This window comes from Triturus cristatus, chromosome 8, assembly GCF_964204655.1.
Source record: "Triturus cristatus chromosome 8, aTriCri1.1, whole genome shotgun sequence".
In the NCBI taxonomy this organism is placed as follows: domain Eukaryota; kingdom Metazoa; phylum Chordata; class Amphibia; order Caudata; family Salamandridae; genus Triturus; species Triturus cristatus.
The window spans coordinates 202504461-202528510 of NC_140591.1; the positions used below are offsets into that span (position 1 = coordinate 202504461).

Genomic DNA, 24050 nt, shown 5'->3' on the forward strand with positions numbered 1-24050 from the left:
GATGCTTTCTTGTCTGATTAGTCTGTCTGCCTCTGTGCTCTCCTTTCCTGGTAGATAGACTATTTGCAGTGTGATCTTCCTTGGTATTGCCCATTGCCATAATTCCTGTGTTAGTGTCCTCAGGGCGTATGATTTTGTTCTCTCTGTTTGTTGAGATAAAACATCGTTGTTGTATTGTCTGTTTGGATTAATACTGTTTAACCTGTGATGCATGTCTGGAATACCTTCAGGGTTAGGAACACTGTTTTCATTTCCAGGTAGTTCATATGCTTCAGGGCCTCCATAATGTTCCTTTGTCTACGCACCTTCAGGTTGCCTGTGTGTGCTCCTCAACCCTTTTGGGATTCATCCCTTATGATGGTCACCATTGGAGTTGTCGTCTTGAATAGTCTTCCTAATGCTACTATCTTGGAGTTCCACTATTGTGCTTCTTTTTGTACCTCTGCTGTGACAACCACTAGATCCTCTCAACTCCCGATGGCTTGTGTCCATTTGTTGCAGATCCATTCCTGGAAAGGACGCATATGCAGTCTTACATGTTTAATGAGTGGAATGCATGATGCCATCATACCCATTAGTTTCATGACTGTCCTCACTGTCAGAAACTGCCCCTTCTGGTATAGGTGAACTTGTTCTGCCATCACCTTTATCCTCCTCTGGACAGGGTATGGCCGTGATGTCCTCTAGTTTAGGGTCGCCCCAGAAACACTTTTACCTGTTCCGGTTGTGGTGCTGCTTTCTTGTGGTTTATGGAGAAACCCAGTCATTTTAAAGTTTTGATTACAGTTTGAATGTCCCTTTGACGTTGTTTCGAATTTGTCTTTACTAGCCAGTCATCTACGGATAGACATGTATTCCTTTTCTTCTTAGATATGCTGCAAGATGCTTTGTAAAGATCCTTGGTGCTGATTTTATCCTGAATAGAAGGATTCTAAATTGGTAGTGTACTTTCCCTAGTACAAACCGTAGGTATATCTTGTGACATTGATTCATGGGTATGTGTAGTTAGGCATGCTTGGGGTCTAATGTGGCTATATGGCCCCCTTTTTGCAGAAGTCGGATGGCTCCCTACAGTGTTGTCATCCTGAAATGTTGTTTGCGGATGAACTTGTTTATATCCTGAGGTCCAAGATTGATCTTAAAGTAAGGTCTTGTTTCTGCACCAGGAAGTAAGGTGAGTAGTTACCCTTTTTTTGGTCCCTTGTTGGTACCCTTTTGATTGTCTTCTTTAGTAAGAGTTCTTTTACCTTTTTCCTGAGTTGTACGATCTCGTTCCCTTGATATCTGCCTGGTTTTGGGGAAATTGGTAGTAGTTTTCTGAATGGTTCTATGCAATATCTGTGATGTATCACGTTCAAAATCCAAATGTCTGCAGTGATTTTTTTCCACTCCTATGGTTAATCCCCTATCCTGCCTCCCACTGGTGTTTTGTGGGGCCCTGCTTCTTTGGACAAGTCAATTATTCTTTCTCTTGCACAAATGAGCTGCCTACCCGGGTACTGACACATTTGGTACGTGGTCTGCTGCGTTTGCCTGGTGTGTTCTGCCTTGTGTTTGCTGCTGCTGCCCCGATGTGAAAGGTGCTCAGTCTGTGGGACTTCGGGTTGTGCATCTACCCCTTCTGAATGAGCCACTGTACTTCAGAGCCCCAGTCGTCCTTGGCAGTTTCATTGTTCTTTTTGATCTGTTGTAAGGACTCATCGACCGCCTGGTCGAATAATGCATCCCGTGTAATGGGCATGTTGATAATGGAGGTTTGTACCTCAGGTTTAAACCCTGATAATCTTAGCCAGGCACGTCTCCTCAACGTTGTGCCCATGCACATCTGCCTGCTGGCAGTGTCTGTTGCATCAAAGGCTGATTTTAGGCACATGTTAGCGATGTTTTGGTCTTCTTGTATGACATGCTTGGCCCTCTTTTTGTATTCCTCAGGTAAAAGTTGCACAAGGGCCACCATTTTGTTCATTGCTGGTGGCCATATCTGTTCAGCAGTGTATTTGAGTCGGCAATCCACCGCTATGTCGTGGCCTCCCTCTCCATCTTGCTTCCCACCCTGTTGAGCCTCTTGTTCTCCTTTTCTGGAGGTGGCCCTGTAGAGGTGTGGGCATTGTTCTGCTCTCTTGGAGTTGCAACAGTTATGGAATCAGCAGGCGCATTCCCCTGTATGTATTTTGGATCCTGTATTGAAGGACTGTACTTATTTTCAAATTACGGAGTCACTGTTTTTGCCTTGGAAGGTTCCCGAAAGGCTTATTTGCCTTGATCTAAAATGCTAGGCAGCATTGGTAGGTATAAATTACTTTGGCTTGCAGGCATTGATGTGTCTAGGAGAAAACAGAAAACTCCCTTCTCTGCCTCCAACTGTACTCCATAGGTTTTTGCAGTACTTTTGATCATGCTCTTATACATGGAGAGGTAGTCTGGAGGCAATGTCCTCGAGGGGTAGTGGTCTATCCTTTCTTCGGGGGAATCTGTTTCATGATCGTTCCATGACTCCTCGACGAATCCTCCTGGTCCTTCAAGCTCCTTGGGTTCATTAGAACTCTTCCTCAGGTTCCTCTTCATGGGGCTCAGGTGTTGCTGGAGTCTCCAAAGCAGATTCTTGCTCTTTGGCGTCAAGGGCCATCAAAGGTTTACTCAGGATTCGAAATTCTCTTAGGGAGTCGTTTAACTCCTTTTTTGGTTAATAAGTGCTGCCATTTCTGGCTCAATTCTTCGCTTCTTCCTTTAGACCTCCTACACCTTTCCAGCATCGAGCGTCAGTGAAGTTCTTTTCTAAGACATCTCCAAAGGTTTTAATTTTTTCCTTCGTGGCCTCTCGACCTTGTTGAGGCTTTCGGCATTTTGCCAGCATCGGTATCCCTTGGTTTTGATCTGTGGGCCTCCTTCGCTCTCGGATAATCTTCTGCCAACGTTTTCTTTGACGCTGAGGCTGCCTTCTGGGACTTTTTATCTGCAGATTTAGCCTCTGGGCCTTCTGGCGGTTTGATTACCATTAGAATCTTTTCCATGTCCCTTGACCTTTCTTCTTTTTTTGGCATCAGTCTTGAGGAGTTTGACATTCGATTGTCCCTATGCTATCTTGGCCTCCTCGACTTAGTCATCGCTGGACAGCCCAAGGTTTTTTAGCAGTCGAAGGTTGTGAGTGCTGGCCATGGTGGCGTAATGTTCCAGCCTCCGTCTTTGGCATACCTTCAAGGTCTTCGGTACGAAAGCAGCGTAGGCCCGCAGTACTCGTCACGGTGGTTGTACGGGGGACAGAGGTTGAAGACCTTGTGGTGGTCTTTGCACAAATTTGTGGCGGCAGTTTGGGCAGAATTTGTTTTTCATATCCCTTACCTTGCTTCATTCTTCAACCACTTGGTTGGTACCAGACGGGGTCCCCCGTTGGAAGGGAGGGGGAAGGGTCCCCTTCACTCTCGCCACCTTCTCTTTCACGGTCTTCGGTGATTCAATGATTTTTCTTTCATTTTTTTAAGTTTTCTTAAAAAACCTTTGGAGCTCCTCTGTTGCTTCCAGACCCAATGGCGGAAAAAAGAATCTTAAGATGGCGATTACACATAGGAACATCCGGGGTGCCGTCTAACGTCACACAAGGATCAGGGCATACCACCAAATGGGGTTCGATAATGCCCAGAAGAGAACAAAAAAGCCAGACCCAACAACTAGATGGCAGAATAATACACAGCATGTGAATCCAGAAAATAATTCATGCTGCAAAACTCTGAGTACCTATTTTATTTTAAAATAGGCACATACTTTTATGAGCTCCTATTATTTCTGGAATTTGGAATTACACAAGTAAGCAATATTTAAATAGCCTCTTCATATTTTAGGACTATTCAAATGGTATTGCATGCACTTCATTATTCAAAGAAGGATTTGACCATGACATAAAGATATCACTGGCAAGATGATCTTTCATTTGCATTGGCTATTTGGCCTTTGTTTGCCAAGTCTTCCCTTCCCCTCCCCACAGCTGTTCCTCTGCTCCATTCCTCCTTCAATACCTTTCACCCTTTGTCTAAGGAGATCATGTCAAGCCTAGCCCAAATAACAAAAGTGTCAAATCTGCCTTCAGAACCTTGTATGACAGCATTTATGAAGACGTTGCATCCTCACTCAAATTGGAAATCATGTCCATGGTCATCTCACTGCTTGCAAATAAATCATTCTTTACCCCATGGAACCTGTATTGCAATGCATTAGTATTTATGGAATGCTTTTCATAAAGCTTGTGAGGCCCAAGGTGTTTTCTTGATTATTAGGTACCTACTCCTTATGTCTCATTATATAGCGCTTCACAGCCCTGACAAGGTCACAAAGCTGCCCTGATTTTTAGTGGTTTCCTGCGCTGCCTTCAGATCTGAGGTTGAAAGGGTATTAGTTACTTTGTCCTACTGTGAAAAGCTGGGTGCAGTGCTTGAGGTTTCGAGGCAGGGATGCCTAGGGTGTGACCTTATCTAGGCACTGGTGTCTCACAGAGTGGAGAACAAATGCAACTGTTGCTGTGATGTCTGTAAAATCTGCAGTTTTGAAAACTCGACTGGGCTGTGAATGGTTGTAGAACAGTAACAGGAACACCCTATAACGTCTGCCGCATCCAGTGGTGCTGTGTACCTAACCCACTCAGACACGGAGATCCTTCCAGTAGAATGTTGACCCACTAACACACGGAGATCCTTCAAGTAGAATGTTGACCCACTAGGACACGGAGATCTTTCCAGTAGAATGTTGACCCACTAACACACGGAGATCCTTCTAGTAGAATGTTGACCCGCTAACACACGGAGATCCTTCTAGTAGAATGTTGACCCACTAGGACACGGAGATCTTTCCAGTAGAATGTTGACCCACTAGGACGCGGAGATCCTTCCAGTAGCATGTTGAACCATGCAACACTTGCTGTACTGCAAGTCCATTGGCTAGTGGCATTGGATCACCACATACATGGCAGGAAAGAACATAAAAAATAAATAATATAATATAGGGTAGGAATAAATAACGTAATTAGAAAAATTTGCATGCATTTAAAAGACACAAATTTATAATTCAATCGTTAAAAACCCATTCTGTTAAGCAAGGTACTTACATTTTTTATTATTAATGGATACCTGGTTACCCGTTGCATGGGCTTCAGTAGAAAACTAGACAAAGGCATTCCTTTACAGCGTGGATCCATGGCTAACCGCTGGGAAAATTAGAGAGACAAAAAGGTAGGTAAATATATCTTAAAAAGATAGCAGGGCCCAAACAACTAATTCCGGGAAATCACTACTGGTCTTTGTTGAATTATGGCAAAAATCATGCAGACACATGTACAATCAAAATAGCAGCCTGTGCAAAACAAAGCATGTGAAAAAAAATTAACAAATCAATCCATACCCAGCTAGAGAACAAGGTCACAGGATGAATGCACTGAAGTGAGATAATCTCGAGGTAACAATTACAGTCTTTATTTTGTGCGTGATTGAGGTTGTTTATTCTTAATAAAATACCAATAGTTCCTATAACACTTTCCCGGTGTACTGCACACATCCTGCTCATAGTGGGTCACATAGTTTAATGTAAACTAACAATAATACAATTCCATCAATAAGTCACAACTAAAGATGTTGTAACTTCATAAACAGGGACTTTCCATTAGATAAATATTCGGTTATTTTCCCCTTAAACATTAGATTGCCTAAAATCAGTTAACCAGTGTCTTTGGACTCACCAAGAGCACAGTACAGGTTAGCATATCAATTAATCAAACAACGGCATTAATAACAAGGGGGTGTATTTTAATTGAACCCATATCGAAGGCAGTAGAATGAAACTATGATCCAGTACAAAGATGCAAACATTGGCCTGGCAGGCTGAGCAACTAGAAAGAATGCATGCGTCTTTTAGCGTAAGGCACGTGGTACGCTGCACCTTATAATACATGGTAACACCGTTTCCCTTCTCACAAACCACTTGAACCTTCCACTTTAGAAGTGGTGCGCGGAGCCAAGTATAGGTGCCACTCACGCGTGGTGCCTGCAGTTACTTTCTAGGCTGTCCGTGCTCCCAGATGCAGAGCCCAACAGTACACTGGCTGTGGCAGCTGTGCAGATCTCGATGCATTTAGGGTGGAAAATAAGCCAGCTCACAGAACGGGAAGGTCGGAGAGGAGTCGATGGTTAGAGATCGTATCCCCCAGATGGGTCTGTCAACTGGTGCATACAAAAATGTCCTACAGGACTGAGCAGGCAAAACATCCATCTAAAACACACTTGGCTGGAGTTATGGGGTTATGTACACATAGCAGCCTGGCAAATATCCAGAACAGGCACGTCGCATGCCAATGCGGTGATGGCAGCCTTGGCTCTGGTGGAATGAGCTCACAAACCTTCCAGTGACTGCTTCTTGGATAGTGTATAGCAGAGCAACTGAGAGATGGTCCTCTTGTGCTCTGCCTGGCCTTTATTTACTCCAGCAAATCGCCCAAATAACAGATCATCTAACATGGTGTTCCCTGGTACGATCGATGTAAAAGCTAAGAGCCCTTTTAGGATTCTGCCAGTGGAGTCTCTGCTCCTCCATAGGTAGGGGAAGTGGAGAAAATGTCGCCAGTAGGGTAATGTTTTGCCGAGTAAGAAAAGGAGTCACCACTTTCAGAAGAAAGAAAGCTCAGGGTCTCATGACCAGCTTGTCTGGCAAAAAAGTAGTGTATGGAGGGTTGACAAAGAGGGCTTGCAGCTCGCTCACCTGTCGATGTTAATGCAATAAGGAACACTGTCTTGAGGGTGAGAGGGCATAGTGGGCAGCTGTGCAGTGGTTCAAACGAAGTACACATCAGGACGGTGAGGACCAAGTTAAGATCTCACAGAGGCATTATAGATGGAGAGGGACGGAACAAATGTTGCAAACCCTTCAAAAAAAGCATTACAACCGGTGATTCAAACAACAAAGGATGACCTGACGGCTGCAAAAAAATCCGAAAGAGCTGCCAGGTCCCCTTTAACTGTGCCCGAAGCAAGTCCTTGCTGGGCGAGGGTCAACACAAAGAACAATACTTTGGATAACCTGGATTCAAGTGAGCCAATCTGTTGAGTAACGGACCAAACTACAAACTTGTGCCAATGGCAGTCTTGACTGATTTTGTCAAGGGTTGCCTGGCTGCCAAGATGACATCTACAATCTCAGGAGGGAGATGCAAGGCAATCAGCTGTTGGCGTACAATCCTCAAGCATGGAGGTGAAGATAGCGCAGACCTGGGTTTAGGACTAGGGGTTTAGGACTAGGGGTGGGTGGAGTTGCACTACGCAGAGTTTCGTGGAGTTGCTCCGCCCTAATTATTAACCATGAGAGGAGAGTTCGACTTTATGAACTTTGCCTCAAAGTGTCTGCCAAAGAAGGAATTATAGACAAAAAGGGGGTGACCCGGTGTCCCTCAGAACCTGGGTATGAGCGTTTAACAAGCAAATTGGTTCTGTCGGGTAATAAAGAGATATTTCGTATGCGCAAACCATGTCGCAAAATCAAAACATTGCTATCGCCAGAGCCTATGCATATATATACACTTATCATAAATGATCACCAAAACACATCATTTGTATGTCTATTTTCCTTTTTATCCGAAATAGATTCATTCAAATATGTTCCATTTCCAATATATTCAAAGTTTTTTGCTGTAAATGGTGCTCAAGTGACATAGGTGCTCAAGTGAAAAAACTATTTGTGCCTTATATACAAAGTGGTACAGGGTAAATATACAGGGGATAATGCACGGTTTCTTTAGTGGCCAGCCTTGTAACCATCCGACCTGATTGCTATCAATGCTTCTTTTGAAAATGCAGGGCTGTGGCTGGTCTGGGCCTATGTGTATCGTCGACATTTCAACCCTAGAGGTGCTCCTTTCGGTAGTCACTGCGGGTCTTCATCAGGACTGCGTGCAGTGGGGTGGGGGGGGAGGGGGCGTGTATTTACAGCCTATGAATGAAAATAAAATTATTGAGAGGCATATGGATTGCTTGTGGTGGCAATGACCAATGAGAGGACTGAGGTGGAAGGACTCACCCAGTCTGGAGAGAAGTTCTTTCAGTAGGTGTCCCTAAGTGGCACCTGTCAGGGAGTTCCATCAGCAATTGATTCTCTGAAAATAGAATGTGCGTGATATCAGCGGGTATGTAAAGCGTTTACATCTCAGTTGACTGGGCCCAAAGTAGGCCTTACAGCGTGACCATGCCAAAACTCACGAATTGGGACTATTACGTGAGAATATATGAAGCGTATTCACCTGCATGCGCGTTTGATCAGCATGAAACCAGAAGCCTGGTATAAATCTTAAAGTGCTTGGTTAATTTAGCGTTAACAAACTATTGGTATCGGTGGTGATTGGAAAGGGGACTAATCCCAAGGTACTGTGTTATAGAAATTAATTAAATTAAAAGCGCAGTGAGAGAAATTACATTGTAAGGAAGCGGGAAACTCGTGGGGTGCGGTGTAGTGGCTGCCCATGGAGTGAACCTTCTCTAAGCGAGGCGTGGAGTATACAAGCTCAGTAAAAGCGACTGAACCCCCTTGGAGAAGAATAAGCGCTGCGGGGGTTGCAGGATGGCTCACCTAGAGTCCGAGTGGAACGGCAGGGTAAATCAGCAATAGCAGAGCAGACTTCAGTCCTGCTGCTGCTCCGTGGATCAATCCTAACGTTTGTGCGCCGGTACTAAGCTTTATGTGCGGCGTGGCGGGCAACGTGCACGTAGCTGCAACGTCGACCGTGAGCAGGTAACCATGGTGATTACAAGTGCTAGTAAGATGGCTGCTCAATTACTGAGAGCGCTAACCTTCCACTCATGTACATAAAGCATCGCAACACATCAACAATGCGTAAGGTTTATACAATTCAGGAAAATTGTGCCAAAGAGGGAAAGCAGACATATCAAGAAGGACAATGACTGTATAACAGTAACATCACAGATGATACCACTTACCCACCAACACGGCTCTGCGCCCTACTCTCCTCCGGTCCTTTAGCCCGCCACACCCTCCTTCGAGCTTCTGTCGCCCCCTCCCTAGCCGTCCCCTTCCACAGCCACTTCCTCAACGTGTGCAAAACGTTTAAAACAGAAAACTAAAAATAAACAGAAAGCTGTGGATATCTCGCCCGTTACCTTCCTCTGGGGTCACAGAAAGCCTTTCATTCTGCTGCGCTCTTCACACAGTCAGCGTTGGGTTGTTCAAATGCCTTATGCAGGAATGGGCAGCAGACGTGGCGCGCTCGTCATATCGATACTAGTCAGTTGGCTCTCGGTGACCGATGGTGCCCCCAGAGCTGTGTCCCATCAAGGCTGCCTTCTGGAAGAGTCTGCATGCCAACACCGATTCATTTCATATGGTAAGTTGGGCAGAAAGGGCAAACTCCGCCATGCGGCGGAATCAGAGTTTTTTGCTGAACTCCGTGCTACAAGCACAGCGCGGGTGTTGGAAAAACTCCGCTAGTGAAGCGGAGTTCACCATCCACCCCTGTTCAGGACCCTGCCATGCTGCTGTGACAGAATATCACCGTGAGACTGCAGCCTGATCGAAGAACAGATGCTCATGCCGAGGAGATGTGAATAGCACACTATCTGTGCCCAATCAGTGCCACTGGGATGACTTGGAACTGAAAATGCTCCTGCCCCATCGTGAAAATCGGAAAAGACTGTAGGATGGGAATGTGGAAAAAAACGTTCTGCAGTTCCAACACTACCATCTAGACTCCAGGATTGAATGGCAGACAAGACCTGGGCCAGGGTGAGTATTATGAATTTGTCCTTCCGCAGGAATACATTGAGAGGCTGAAGGTCGAAAACAGAATAAAGGCCTCTGTCTTTCTTTGGCACAAGAAAATAGCGAGAGTAACAACCAAAGCCTACTGCTGATGCTGGCGCCCTCTGAAAGGCTCCCTTGGCCTGTGCTTCTAGCTGCAAGAAGGATAGATATTTCTCCATCAGCCACTCTGAGGCAGGTGAAGATACAGCAGGGTGGCAAGAAATGATACAGAGTAACCCTGCTGAGCAATCTGTAAGACCCAACTGTCTGAAGTTATCGCCTACTATTCTGGCAGACAATATCAGATCCTGGTAGCGACAGGCTGGCTGTGTGCCTTGCAGGACATACTAAAGAGTTTTCAGGCTGCGGCAACAGGAGGGGTGGAGGACTGTGCCGCATGCTTCCCTGTTGTCCATATAGTGCTGCCCCTGTTGTCTGTATGGTCTGTGGGTAGCAGCTGAACGGTTTGCCGGGCATGCTGTACTTCATGGTGATATTGGAAGTCCCTACCATAGCCACAGAGGTGTTGAAACTGTTAGTGCGGATGACGTGGCGAGGTGCACAGACCCAAGGAGAGTGCCGTGGCACCACTAACCTAAAGAGCTCAAGTCTGTGCCTCACCAAAAAGGCGAGAGCCATCAAAAGGCATGTCCAATAACTTGAACTGGATGTTGCAGAAGAAGCCCGTGAATCTCATTCAGGCATGCCTCCTGAGAGTCACACTGGTGCCAATTGCTCTGTTTGGCAATCTATGGTAAATTTGGTGCATCACTCCTATCCTGAATAGCCTGCATAAGGACAGGAGGCAAGTTGTCCGGGACCCCTGATAAAGCCTGTGCAAATTAGTCCCAAAAGCATGAGTATGACGCCCTTAGAGGCAGAATATAGTGCAAAACTGATTGTGGGTCTATGCGGTTTCGAAGAACTAAGATTCCCCGTCTGGTGGTGTGGCAACAAATGCATTAGGTTTGTCCTTGCTTGTTCAGGCCTGCACCCAGACTCTCAGGCATGGGATGATGAGTTAAGAAGTCCAGGTCACCCGGGGCTGGACATTGGAACTGTGCTATCTGCCTGTTGACCGGAGGGCTTTGCCCAAGCTCTGAGATGGGTATCTGTGAGGTGTTCCTTGAATGGAAGGAGGGGCTCAGTATTTGTTTTCCCAGGCTGACACATCTCAGTGAGGGCCTTAGTATTTACCTCCATAGTGGATAAGTGGAGGTCAGGAATCTCTGCCGTCTTTTGGATGGCACTTTCTTCCATTGCATTGTCTGGAGACAAAATTAGCCCAGTGTCTGGCAAGGCATCCAAAACCCTGGAATAGTCAGCCTCGGAATCATATGCAGCATTTTAGAGTCCGTGCCAAATAAGGTATGACAGGCTTGGGCAATCACTTGAGGCAGGGGCAAAATATCAAAATCTAACCAGTTGCCCAAAGGTTACGGCCCAAGAAGACGAGGGCACAGCCTCTGTCAAAATGGTGCTGGCTCAGAGTTGGAAAGCACAACAAGTTGTAATTCATCATCTGGCATTGGCATTAATGCTCCAGGGTCTGGTTTAGGTCGTGGTGCCAGGATCAGAGTCAGTAGCGAAGCCAGTCCATAGCCTGCTTCATGTCCAAAGGATCCAGCTGGAGCCGAGGGTGAACCCGATGGCGGAGTCCAGGATGAAGGCTTTTGCAGCTCCTTGGGGCCCAGAGGTACACCAGAGCCACAGCATGGCTACACAGAGTTCTTCAATTTGCTGCAACGTTGCTGATTGCCCTTGAAATTCAGGTTCCTTTGGTACAAGAGTGGGAACCAGCTCTGAAGGGGAACGGCTTCCGGAGTGGGACAGGAAGGCATGTTGATGTCCTTGTGCTTTCTCTGGAGTTTGAGTGTGGCGGGAAGGTGCTGAGTCATGCTTGGACTTCTTATGCTCTTTCTTCAAGCAGTCATGGTGGCGTTGAGCCTTCTGATGTTTGCCAAGTTAGAGCTTTGCATCACGATCTCATAGGACTTGGGATTGATCAAGGTGCAGTCAGTGCAAGCCTTAAGAGTTGTGTTCAGCCCACGGAGCCATAGGTAAAACCTGATGGGTGTCTATCACAGAAATTTGTGTGCAACAGCCCCTTCATGGTTTAAACCCTGTAGTCTTGTCAGGTGACATTTTACCTTCATCACTGGATTTCTGAAAGAGTTTTTAGTTACAGGTGTCATGAAGAGACAAGGAGTAGCTCCAGATCCACATCTAGTGCCATAGAAAGTAAGGAACTGACATCAGCATGTGGCGCCTATATTCGATTACGCATGTTTCTTCTGGAGCACAGTGGCGCCAGTACGGAGCCGCATGACTCCATCTACCCACGTGCAGGGATACTGCTCGAAGAGTTTCTGGATCCAATCTGACACCTGGGGACTTTTCAAATTGTGAGGAAACTGTGGTTAGAAGTATCTATCAGAAATAAACTGTTAATCAATTGCACGGTTTCACCAAGGAACTCTTTTAATGACCAAAATGTATACAAGTAAATTGGTAAAGGGAAACTAGAATAGAAGCTTCATAATTCAAATATATGTACAGTATCACTTATTTGCAAAACATTGCCTTAGAGATGAGAAACATATTTATGCAAGTGGTATGAATGCCCTAAGATAAAAACATACTGAACTAATGCAAACAAGCTCATAACAACGCCTATAAAACATGAACTAAATATTAATATTGAGATATTCTTTCTAGGAATGTATCAATATGAGAAAAATATAGATATATTGCTGTAAAGTTTCCCAACTAGCTCTATTACTGGCCATAATGAGCATATTGTTGTAGATTTAAAAGGTATCAGGAAGATGGCTTTAGGTGTCAGGAGGATAGCTTTAAGTAGGTTACAGTTAGTGTTGTGATTTGCATGGCATAGGACCAAGGTTTAAGGACTGCAGTGAGCTTGGACCATCTAAGTAACTACCAGACCAATTAAAGAGGGCTACCATTAGCCAAAATTGTAAACCTGCAAGAGTGATGTTTCTTCATTTCTATTCAGTTTTTCCTTCTGCATTTGCACGAAACAAGTTTGCTGGGAATATCAGGTCTACATCAAATGTATGGTTATTTATGAATGATTTCGAAACAAGCCATGCTGAAGTACTCAGTGTTCCAAACAGTACAAAGAAAAAGGAAATAGGCAATTTTGAACAGACAAATGAAGATGGACCATGTCGAAAATTGGATGCAGTACTCAAATCTTACTAAAAGTGGAGCCAAGAGAGAACCCAAGAGAGGATAATCTATGAAGTAAGTAGTGATAGGAGGCACTGCTGGTGTAAGACGCAGCCTACATTGGATAGGATGAAGAAAGGACTAAGACACATGCTACTGTTCAAAACTCATTGAGCATTTTTGGTGAAAATATTTCAATAGAATTATATTTTAATTTGAGGCAAACAGATCCAACACTAAAATATGAAACACGCTTAAGATGTCCAGAATCCAGTTATGCAGCAACATCTCAAAGGCACTTCAAATGGATGGTATTGTTGTTGGACAGAGCAGTGGCTGGGCCAGAGGCAGCCAATGGGTGAAGTGCCCAGATGGACTGAACCAAAGTGACGGAAGAGATAAGTGGAAATGATTCTATGTGAAGTACTGCCATGCTGGAGGTAGCGAGTGAGGTGACACAGAAGAACAAGTTACTTACCTTTAGTAATGCTTTATCTGGTACAGACTATCTAGCCGCAGATTCCTCCCTACCGTAGAATATTCCCCAGGTGTCAGATTGGATCCAGAAACGTTTGACATGCAGTACCCCTGCGTGCTGTTGGATGGCGTCATTTGTGCCGGAAATGACATGCGTGGTGCCTATATATGTGCCACACCAGCGAGCTGACGTCAGTTTCTTTTCTTTCCATGCCAAAATGGTGGAGTCCTGAGGAACACTGACCACTTGTGTGCAAAGCTAGGAGACACAGAGGGAAGAGGTATGCCGCTGACCCTATTGTGGTTCGTCAGCCACCACTGCTGGTCTTTTGCAGTTCCCTCTAAGATCTTAACCATGTCAGAACCATGATGTTGCATCAACTGGAACTTCAGGTTCCACTGCAGAGCCCGCATATGTGTTACAAGCCGAATGCAGGTGGCCAAGAGGCCCAGCAGCCTCAGAGTCAGTCTCACCAAAATCCAAGATAAAGGTTGGAACATCGGTTTCTTAGCCTAAATATCTTGGACTCGCCAGTTGGGAGGATAAGCCCGAAACTGCACTGTCTAGTACAGCTCCGACGAAGGGGACTGTCTTAGAAGGAGTCAGGTGTGACTTTGGTACGTTAATAGTGAACCCCAGTGAGTGCAGGAGGTCCGCTGTTGTGCGGAAGTGGAAAAAGACTGCTTGGAGGGAGCTTACTTTCAACAGCCAATTGTTGAGATAAGAGAAGACTGTCACCCCTGATCTCCACAGATGTGCAGCAACCGCCACCAACACCTTGGTGAACATCTGAGGGAAGGTGGTAAGGCTAAAGGGGAGTATAGCGAACTTAAAATGCTCTTGCCCCACGTGACTCGCATAGATGGGATGTTGCATTTTTCTGCTTAATCTTGCAGGTCCCACTGGGGATATTGATACTCAGCCTTTGCTGTTTTCTGGTGTACACCTATCCAGAAAGAATCTTTAAGAAATTTTCAATTAATTTATGGTGATACAACTTCTCAGCCCTCTTGAACCATCCCTGACTTGCATTATACATAAGGGAATACCAAGAAATCTCCAAACCAGACAAAGTTCCTGCTGGGATGAAACGTGTAGGCTGGGCTGCAGTTTGATGTTGTGAAGAATAAAGAAAATCTTCTTTTGAATACCATTTCATGACTTCTGCGTTATATTGGATCTATAAGAAAAATGTATATGTTTGAAAAATGTGGATTAATATTGGATTAAGTGAACTCCCAGAAAATACACTGGACTCCCTTTTGTATAGTATTTTTCACTTTGATTTTTGGTTTTGTAGAAGTAGGACCATTCGACGGTTGAGTGGTAGTGCAAATATAACAACATTATGAACACCTTTGCGGTCAGATAGAGTCAATACTACTCTTTTTGGAAGTAGGCAAACTAAACAGGCTTGGAGGCTTCGGTTGCCTTGGGGGTGGTGTGCTGGCCCGACCTCTGGCTGTCTCACATGGTTTATTGAACCACATTCTCGGCCACAAAAAGGTTGGGAAACCCGCTGGCAGTAGTGGCTGGGAGGATACAGACATGGTTCAAAGCCCCTTCCATGGCCTTGAAAGTGGCAGGAGGAAGACTGGGGTTTAGCAATGGGCCACGGAAAGGCCCAAGGACCTGGCCATAACTCTGCTGTCCTTAAAGCCCTTCAGCGCTTTCTCCGCCTTCTCTCTAAACAAACTGGAGCCATCAAAGGGCATGTCCATGAACGAAGCCTGGACATCCCCTGCAAAGCCAGTGGATCTCAACCAAGAGTGGAGCTTAAGGGCCACTGATAATGTAATCACTCTGCCCAGATAGTCTGTTGTGTCCAGCCAACATTGTATGGCGTACTTGGCTGCATCTCTCCTGTCAGCAATTGTTTGAGTATGGTTCTGGTTTCCTCCAAGACCATAGGCAGCACATGCTCAACCGAGTCCCAGATTGTATGGGAGGATCAGCCCAAGAGGCATGCGGTGTTCATCGACCCAATGATAGGCTGGCAGAAGAGAAAATCCTCTTCCCAAAGGTATCCAGCATTTTGGATTCCCTATCTAGTGGGGTGGTAAGGAATGTGCCAGGGTTGACTTTCAAGGTGGAATCCTGGACCATCAAGCTCTCCAAAGTGGTGTGCTGGGTGAGGAAACTGGGGTCCCCTGGGTAGGGGCGATGGTGGCGGGCAATTGTCCTGTACACAGGAACCCCTGTGCAGGGTTTAAACCAGGCCCCAAGCTGGACGTCAGTGAGGACTTCATTGAAAAGGAGAAGTGGTTTGGATGCCGCGACTCCCAGTTGAAGCAAATCAGTCAAGACATTTGTCTTGACTGCCACTGAGGGCAATTGAAGGTCCAAGACCTCAGTTAGGGCAGCTCCGCACAACCATAGTGAACAAGGCACCCTCCTCCATTGATGAAGAGTGTTGAGGTTAGAGCCAAGCAGTCAAGGACACTTCTGATGATGTCAGGTTATTTGAATACGAACAATCCAGTTTGACTTGATGGAAGTGACTGGATAGGAAGGAGGTACACCGGGACAGTGCACACTTGCTGATGTCTGCACAAAGTCGAATCAAAATTAGGGGGAGGAGGAGGAGGATTGGGCTAAGTTCACCCTCCTGTGTGATCAGAGTACAGCAAAAAGAATCCGTAGATGACGGATCAAAAGAACCTAGCCAAGAAAAACGGGGGATTCACCAATTGGGTGAAAGACCACCTCTACTGGTAGAAAAGAAAAATTTATTTTCTTGAGTCCCTTCACTCACCCAGGGTGGCCATCCCAAACATCTACTGCTTGGGGCGTGCTGCGACTTGCGGAGTTACATAGGAGCACTTACTTTGTGAGGCTATGTGTAGTGCAGTGTAGGGGGAGTGGTGTAAGTGATGTTTAAAAATTACCTAACTAGTGAGCTAATGTTTTATTCCTGATCTTAGTTGGTAAGGATAAAAAGGGGTTAATAAAAAGGAAAAGTAACTGTTATGTAATTACAATCCCTAGTATTGTGTCGCAATGTTTCAAGGTATCCCCTAAACCTCTTCTTCAGGACAACAAAGGGACCATCCCTTTGTGTACCACTCCGTGAAGGACCTATAATAAAGTGAAATATAAATTATGAATGCACACCTATTGTCTATTTTGAGAGCATTGGGAAAAAAATATACATACGGTTGATTCTGAACACGTAGTATTTATTTTGTGGCAAAAATACGCCTCATGGTCTGTCTGGGTAGAGGGGCCTGTAGAAACCTGTGCTCAGCAACCCTTCGTAATTATGACCTATTCATTCCCAAGGCAGACAAAGTTCGGACAAAGTTCAAGTCATCTCAGAAGGATATGCTGGTCATTGTCACCTACCAATCAAGAAGTATGAAGGCGCAAGGAAAGCAGGTGTCTGTGGAGTAGAGAAGCACTTCTCTGATATGATTTCATGAGTTTTCAGTACCTGAAAGCTTTCTGGAAGTTATGACCAAACTGATAAAACATAGAATCTAAAGGTGATGCAGGAGGGAACAGAGTTATACTGTTTGAGATAAGGTAGTTGTAAAGAGTTTGAATTTTGCTCCATCCTGACTAGAACAGTATTTTTTTTTTTTATGTTTGAAGCTCTCTAGGCACAAGCTCCTGTTACCTCCAATGGGAAGCCATTCACCATCCAGCTCCAAGCACCTGCTGTCTAGCGCTGTTGTCTTCAATTGCAATTGAACTACCAACATTTTTTTGGAAAATAGATTTTCAAGGCTAAATGCAAACTGCTTAAGCCAGTTAGATGGATAGCTCTATGGCTCATGACCAGGACGTAAGATCTCACTGAGCTGCTTCAGGAAGCCAATGTAACTTGCAGAGAATTGGACGAATGTGCTCCCAGTGCCTAACCCCGGTAATAGCCATTGCGGCAGCATTTTGGATTTTCTGGGCTGCAGCCACAAAAAGAGAGAAACAGTAATCCATTCTGGCCCCAATAATGTCAATGGCTAGAGTTGTTTGATTATTTTTGTTAGGGAGAAATGGTTGAAGTTTAGCGAGTATATGAATGTAGAAAGCGCAGGCTCTAACAAGAGCATTTGCCTGCTTCTCCATAGCAAATTGGTTGTCAATGTCAAAAACACACTCTTAGAGAAATTTCCTTCTTCCTGTGGTTAGCGTTGGAAGCCTCTACTGTCAAGGAGCTAAAGGTAGAGAAAATAATTTCTGCTGCAATCCTCAGGCCCACTGCCAGCTACTCAGTGTTGCATATGGGAATATCAGCAGTCAGTTCTCTTACAGCATTTTGCAACCTTCTTCAGAAGAAAGGAATCTTATGACCAAGAAGGGGGTTTATACATTACCTGTAATCTGGACTAATTAACTGGAAAGATTTTGAGATGAGTTTATTGATGCCTTAAGAAAGAATGCATTTTGTGGAAGAGATGACGTTTGGGAAACTGACTATGTACATCAGGCTTACTGATTCTGTACAACTGGTTTTATTCTGTGTAAATAAATTGAATAAACGTAGACACACAACTCCAGAGAATACCAAATATTGGTATTCTTTGCACAGAATCCAGCTGGATTAGAGAAGTCCAAGTCCCTCTGCAATGTCTGTGGGTACAGAGTGATTGAGCGAAGTAAGCCAATTTACATGACCTACTAGAGCCATGGATATTTTCTGGACTTCAGGAACCCACCTTGAGGTCTGTTGGTGTTGAGAAACAGGCCTAACACTGCATCTAAACCACAATACAGGACAGTGAAACATGAAATTGGCAAAAAGACGTGTAGAGTATTGTTTGAGTTACCAGTTAAAGAATTTCCAAACTGATGTTGAGATAAGTCAAACGTTTTTGAAGTAAGAAGCAATAGAATAAGCCAGGTTACTCTTATGAAGATAGGATCTCAGATAGTAATTAACTTCATAAGAGTGGAATGGAGAGTATAAAAGAAACAATGATTTAATAAAGGAATATCATAGTTGACATTTGAGTAAACAGTACAGGTTTGCAAGATGGGAGATCCTATAACTAGACGTTCAAAGTTATCAGAAAGTGAGCTAATCACAAATGTACTTTTATAGGAGAGGAAAAAAAGAACAGACATCCCATCACTGATTTTTGCAAAGGCAAACAATGTTTGCTAATGACCAAGTGAAGGTAAGATCTGTGATTGTACGTTTGAGCTGAGAAACATTGGTCTTTGCCCGTTAATTCTCTGGTACCTAAATATGATCAATTTAATAAAGAGGTTCTAATTTGCATATTTCAATAGCCTACTTTGACAAAGTCTTTGAACTCCGGAACTTCATCTGTCTTCTGCTGGATGAGTGCCGCCCCATTGAGTTGGCAGCTGCAGAATCGAATGTAAGGCTGCATGTGTGGGAGCTGGGCCGTCAGGATGTCACCAATCATTTTCACTGGCATCTTCTCACCGGACATTTTCTTCCGAACCCGCAGCGCCCTACATCAAATGAAAAAGATTTTAGGCCTCCTGCAAAGGACAGACACTTTGGCCATAAATGAAGTTATCTTGTGCATTTGTTAGTTTGACAAAGACTACCAGGTTTATCATTTAGTTTGTAATAGTGAATGTTAACCATAGTATTAACAGAAAGACAGTAATGTTTTGTATGAGAAATGCAATGTTTACAGAATTATCAGCATCAACGTTATGAATCTTCATACAACATTTAAGAAAATCATTTTAACATTATTGAGCCTTTTTCAGTTTTATGTTGATCTTGTATTTTCTGATATTACAATCTTACAAAAGAAAAGAAATCTGACAAAATATAGGAGATAAAATACCAAATATAATGAAAAAGTAGATAATGCAGTAGAGCTATGTTGACCAATATATCACAATTGCTAGTATTATGTTCATTTAAAGGTATTCAACATATTAACCCCAGCAGGAATAACACCTTTCCTTGGCCAACCAGGCCTTCAAACCTATTATATACAGGTTACACTCTGACCTCAGAGCTGAGTTATGTAACTGGCTTAATGATATTTGTTTACAAACATATAAGGGATTTTGGTTTAACTGTGTATATTTTTGTAACAATTGGTCATTTTTCATAATTACTATGGGAAAACACAGAATGTCTTTAAAAATAAATAAATGTCTAACTAGCAATTCTCCCTTTGACCATTCAGTAAGTCTTATAGGACCCTGGTACGGTCTGTTGCAGGAAAACAGGCTACTATCACACTTATAGTATGACAAGGTTCTGGAGCTACGGACTATTTTCTCACATCAAATGTGATGATGGAGGGACATTGGTAGTCTATCAGGATAGTGTTCATCCTAGCTTCAGAGCCATGGGACACCATAGAAAACAAAGTAGTGTTCCAGAAACTTGTTAGAATTGTGTAAACTGCCTGATATCATGCATGTGTTGCAATTAAGATAGACTGTTTTTGAAGCATATGAGACAATATGGTTGCCTCAGAAAACAAAGGGCCTGATTTAGATTTCGGTGGATGGGTTACTCTGTCACAATGGTAATGGACATCGCATCCGCTGAACTATAAATCCCATAATATCCTATGGGATTTATATTTTGCCGGACAGGCTTTCCTTCACTGTTGTGACGGAGTAACCCGTCCGGCGAAATCTAAATCAGGCCCAAATGTTCTTTCATTCTTCACCACTGCAAGTGTAGATTTTCTGTGACACCTAAACAGATGGAATTTCCTCTCATTCATGTGAGTTGGCAGTATTGAAATTTTATAGCCAGAGGCGTTAAGAAAATTATTTAGTTTGAGGTGAAACTGGGGAAAAAATAATATCACTTTTTCTTGAAGTCAACCCTGCAAGAGCATTTTAGAGTTTTATGTTATAATACAGACTTGTTGCACTAAACATTATATTGGTTTCAAAAAGGTTCTCCCCAGACAATTTTAAAATGATCTTTAAACTTACCACCATAATCCTGCACATTGAGTGGCTTCCCATCAAGGGTGGCAAGGTTGCCCTGATTTTATTAGACCTCTCTCCAGCGTTCGACACGGTCAATCACAGTCTTGTTATTGGGCGTCTCTTCGTCTGGGGTATAAAGGGCAAGGCACTTAAGCTCCTTAAATCTTTTCTCTCAGATAGAGAGCAGTTCGTGGGGCATAATGGCTTCAAGTCTACCTACTTTTCTCTTGCTTGCAAGGTCCCGCAGGGGTCCTTTCTGAGCCCGGCCCTTTTTAATCTATATGTAACTTCCTTGGCCCACCTTATAAAGTCTTATGGTTTCACAGTTGTGTCATACGCCAATGACATACAAATGGTGGTATCACTAGCCAGCAACCCAGAGGACACAGATTTCAACTTCCATGACTGTATGTGTGAAAATGAAAACTAGATGTCTAGTAACTGTATCAATTTAAACTCTGGAAAGGCAAAGGTCCTGCCGCACATGAGGAGTACCTCTTTTTGATCTCCTAATTGGTGGCCACGGGAAATGGGAGAGCTCACCTCCCCAGTTACCAAACTAAAAAATCTAGGAGTTTATTTTGACAACAAGCTATCCTTTGAAGGCCAAGTATTCTTCATCACGTCATCTTGCTTTCTCGTGTTATAAACTATCAGGATAGTCCTGCCTTTTATCCACAGGAGCTGCAGAAAGTGGTAACTTCCGCACTTATAGTGTCAAAAATTGACTATTGCAGTGCAATCTTTTTTAATATCCAGAAAAGATTTCTAAACAAACTGAAGGTTCTCCGAAATGCTGCTTGACATCCAAAAACATCAGTCAGTATCTCAAGCATTGCCTTTGTTGCACTGGCTTCCTGTAAAAAAATGGTTGAATTCAAGTCCCTATGTATTGCCGTAAAGGCGTTGCATGGCTTTGGACCTGAATACTTTAAACATAGATTTCTTTGGTATGTCCCCAACATACATCTGCAGTCTTCATCTGCATTTTTCTTGTGATTCCCAAAACCAAAATAGTCACCTGGGGTGGCAGAAGTTTTGTGGCTGGCACAGCCAGGCTTTGGAATTCCATGGCGCCAGATCTTAAGGAAAAGTCAGATCTTCTCTCTTTCCGTAAAACTCTAAAAACCTGGCTTTTTAATAAGTAATGTTTCCTGGTTTTAGCTCTTTTCCTATTCTCAGTTCTTTTACCTTTACTTCTTCTCTCCCTGTTAGAACACTAGTGCCTAACCAACTTTGGGTAGTAGTGCACGTTACAAATTAAAATATCATTTCATTTCATGGAGGCAGTAATTTACATGATGTTTAAAGTTTTCTTTCTATGAAGGCTGCAAACGACTCCTAAAAGAGCAACATTCAGGATTCATCGTAATGCAGCAGATGAAAGAGAATTCCTGGTCTTATCATCCATAAATTTAAAGTAATTACTTCCATATCTACAAATTATCTAAGGTTTTGCTCTGACAGTGGGGTTAATTATATAAAGGAATCAGCTCACCTCACCTAGGGCATTAACAAAATAAGAAAGGTTACATACCATAGAACTATGTGTTCTCTTACACAAAAGGATCCTCCAGTTTGTATGTGTTTTGATATCTCAAGGTATGAGAGGAACTGATGCATGATTGTTAGCTCACAAACTTCAACGTAATATTAAAGGTCACAAGACTTAGCCGTATGTAAATTAGGTCTGTGCAAAAACATCTGTCCCGACATTGTGTGTTAAAAAACAAAAATAAGGAGCACAGTCTGTTCAGTACATAACTGATTAAATGCAACTTTCTCTACATACATTAGAAGCAAGTTTATTTCTCCTTACAAACGTGGAAACCAAAACCAAAAAAACAGTAACATGAGTCAGAGTCCTCTCTGACACAACCCAAAGAAGGGCTCACATTTTGAATACCGTATGAGTATGTAACAACTGTGTTAAGTCCACTTCCTGCAATAGAAGCTGAGGCCACTGTGATGAAGAAGCCTCAGTTTCTGGTCTAGAAAAAGCTACTTAGCTAGACATGCCAGAAGATCCTTCAATGTCAAGGCTTCAACTCTGAAGATCTCTTATTGTTTAGTAAACTCTACTACAGTCGTTCTTAACCTGTGGTCCGAAGCCCCCTGGGGGTCCACAAAGCTTCTCAGTGGGTCCGCAACTGCTTATAAATTAAATAATAATATCAGATTAATAAAAGGTATATAAACAAAGAAGCAAAATAGAAATTTTTAAAATGTTCTGTAAATATGAAGGAATTTGATAATGGAGGCTAAAAATGATGTTTGTATCCTCAGAGTGATTCATGGGACAGTGCAAGTGCATCAAACAGAACATAGTATGGACGATGGGTTGCTTTAATTGAATGTAGAAAAGCTCTAACCTTTCATTTACAATTGGAATATTTTGATATATTTGTTTGTTAATTAAATAATATATTTATTAATGTGTGTATTGTTTTGTGGTTCAAATTATCAAAATATCTTAAGCAGGGGCCCCTGGCTTCCAGTAATGAGTCAGTCGGGGTCCCTGGGTTCCAATAATTATTTAGTGGGAGTCCCTACATTCCAGTAATGATTAAGTGGGGGTCCACAGAAGTCAATAGTTAAGAATCACTGCTCTAGTATTTGTATTTTTGTCCATCACATTTTCAACAGCGCACTTGGAAGCTCAGCCATTAGCAAACTGACAGATGGTACACTCAAACCCAATGATGTCTTCTACTTCCTTTCAAGAAAGTTAGGATATTTACTACACTGGCAAACCAGGAAGTAGGCACTGATAGTGGGGAAAGGTTTCTACCCAGATGTGAAATGAACCGGGCAGGGAGAAGGGAAGTAAAGGAAAAAGATGGTCTTTGCTCAATAGTCATTATCTTCCTGGACAGTTGTGGCAGAGTTTGAACTTAACGATGACTGTAGGGGATGGAAAAGGACGTGTGATTGGTCCTGAGCAAGCCTACAGTAGAAGCCTTGTTTCAGCACAGGGATTAACTGGAGTCCACTCCCTGAGAGAAACCATTAGCTGCATTCAAGAATACTAGGTCGCCAGGCAAAAAACTGTTCAAAACCATGGAGATCCCACCAAAAAGACATGATTCCAAAATACTTTTTCCCAGCATATCCCTATGTCCCTTACACCTCTCTTTATAGTTAAGTTGATTATGAAACAAGCGCAATTTCTTTTGGATATGAGATCAGGCCCCACATGGCATTCGCAGTGATGCCAATGTTCCTTCTGATCACCACAAACAGCTTGACATATATAGAATGATTGCAGCCATGAATGGAAATATCCAGAAGGTACCTATTAAAGCTGGTTAACTTTATTATCCTTCACTAGAGAATGCATTCAGAAAATTATTTATAAATTGCAAAAATGCATATTTATTTATGTATTTTGTTTATTTAAATGTATTTTAGAGTTCTGGCTTTTGACAGTACCCACTCTATAGCATCACTGCAGATCAACAAGGACGTTGAAGAGAAAAACCTGAACTGCCCTATCAAACAGCTTACTCAGTTGAAGTTTTCTACAATTAAGTTTTTGCATTCCCCGGGGTCCTGTCCCTTCAAGGGGGAAATAGTCGCAGATGCTTCAAGAGTCAATAGGAGATCTAGTTTTTTTCTTGAATGAGGTAAGGTTGGGACTGTGCCCTATGTTTTACAGCAACGAGTCCCAATGGTGAACACCCAACACCCCCAAATGACCGTCCTCCAT

At 43.4% G+C, this 24050-nt stretch overlaps 1 protein-coding gene across 6 annotated transcripts in view; it reads right to left on the reverse strand.

Moving 5' to 3' along the window:
• Nucleotides 1-24050, reverse strand: part of ITSN1 (intersectin 1) — a 1732490-nt gene that overhangs the window by 106449 nt on the left and 1601991 nt on the right. For all 6 annotated transcript variants that reach the window (XM_085621357.1, XM_085621360.1, XM_085621358.1 and 3 more), the window contains 2 exons: nt 18694-18877; nt 5093-5191 (listed from right to left, as the gene is read on the reverse strand). In XM_085621357.1, the coding sequence (XP_085477483.1) occupies nt 5093-5191; nt 18694-18877 (283 nt within the window). The remainder of the gene's footprint in view (nt 1-5092; nt 5192-18693; nt 18878-24050) is intronic.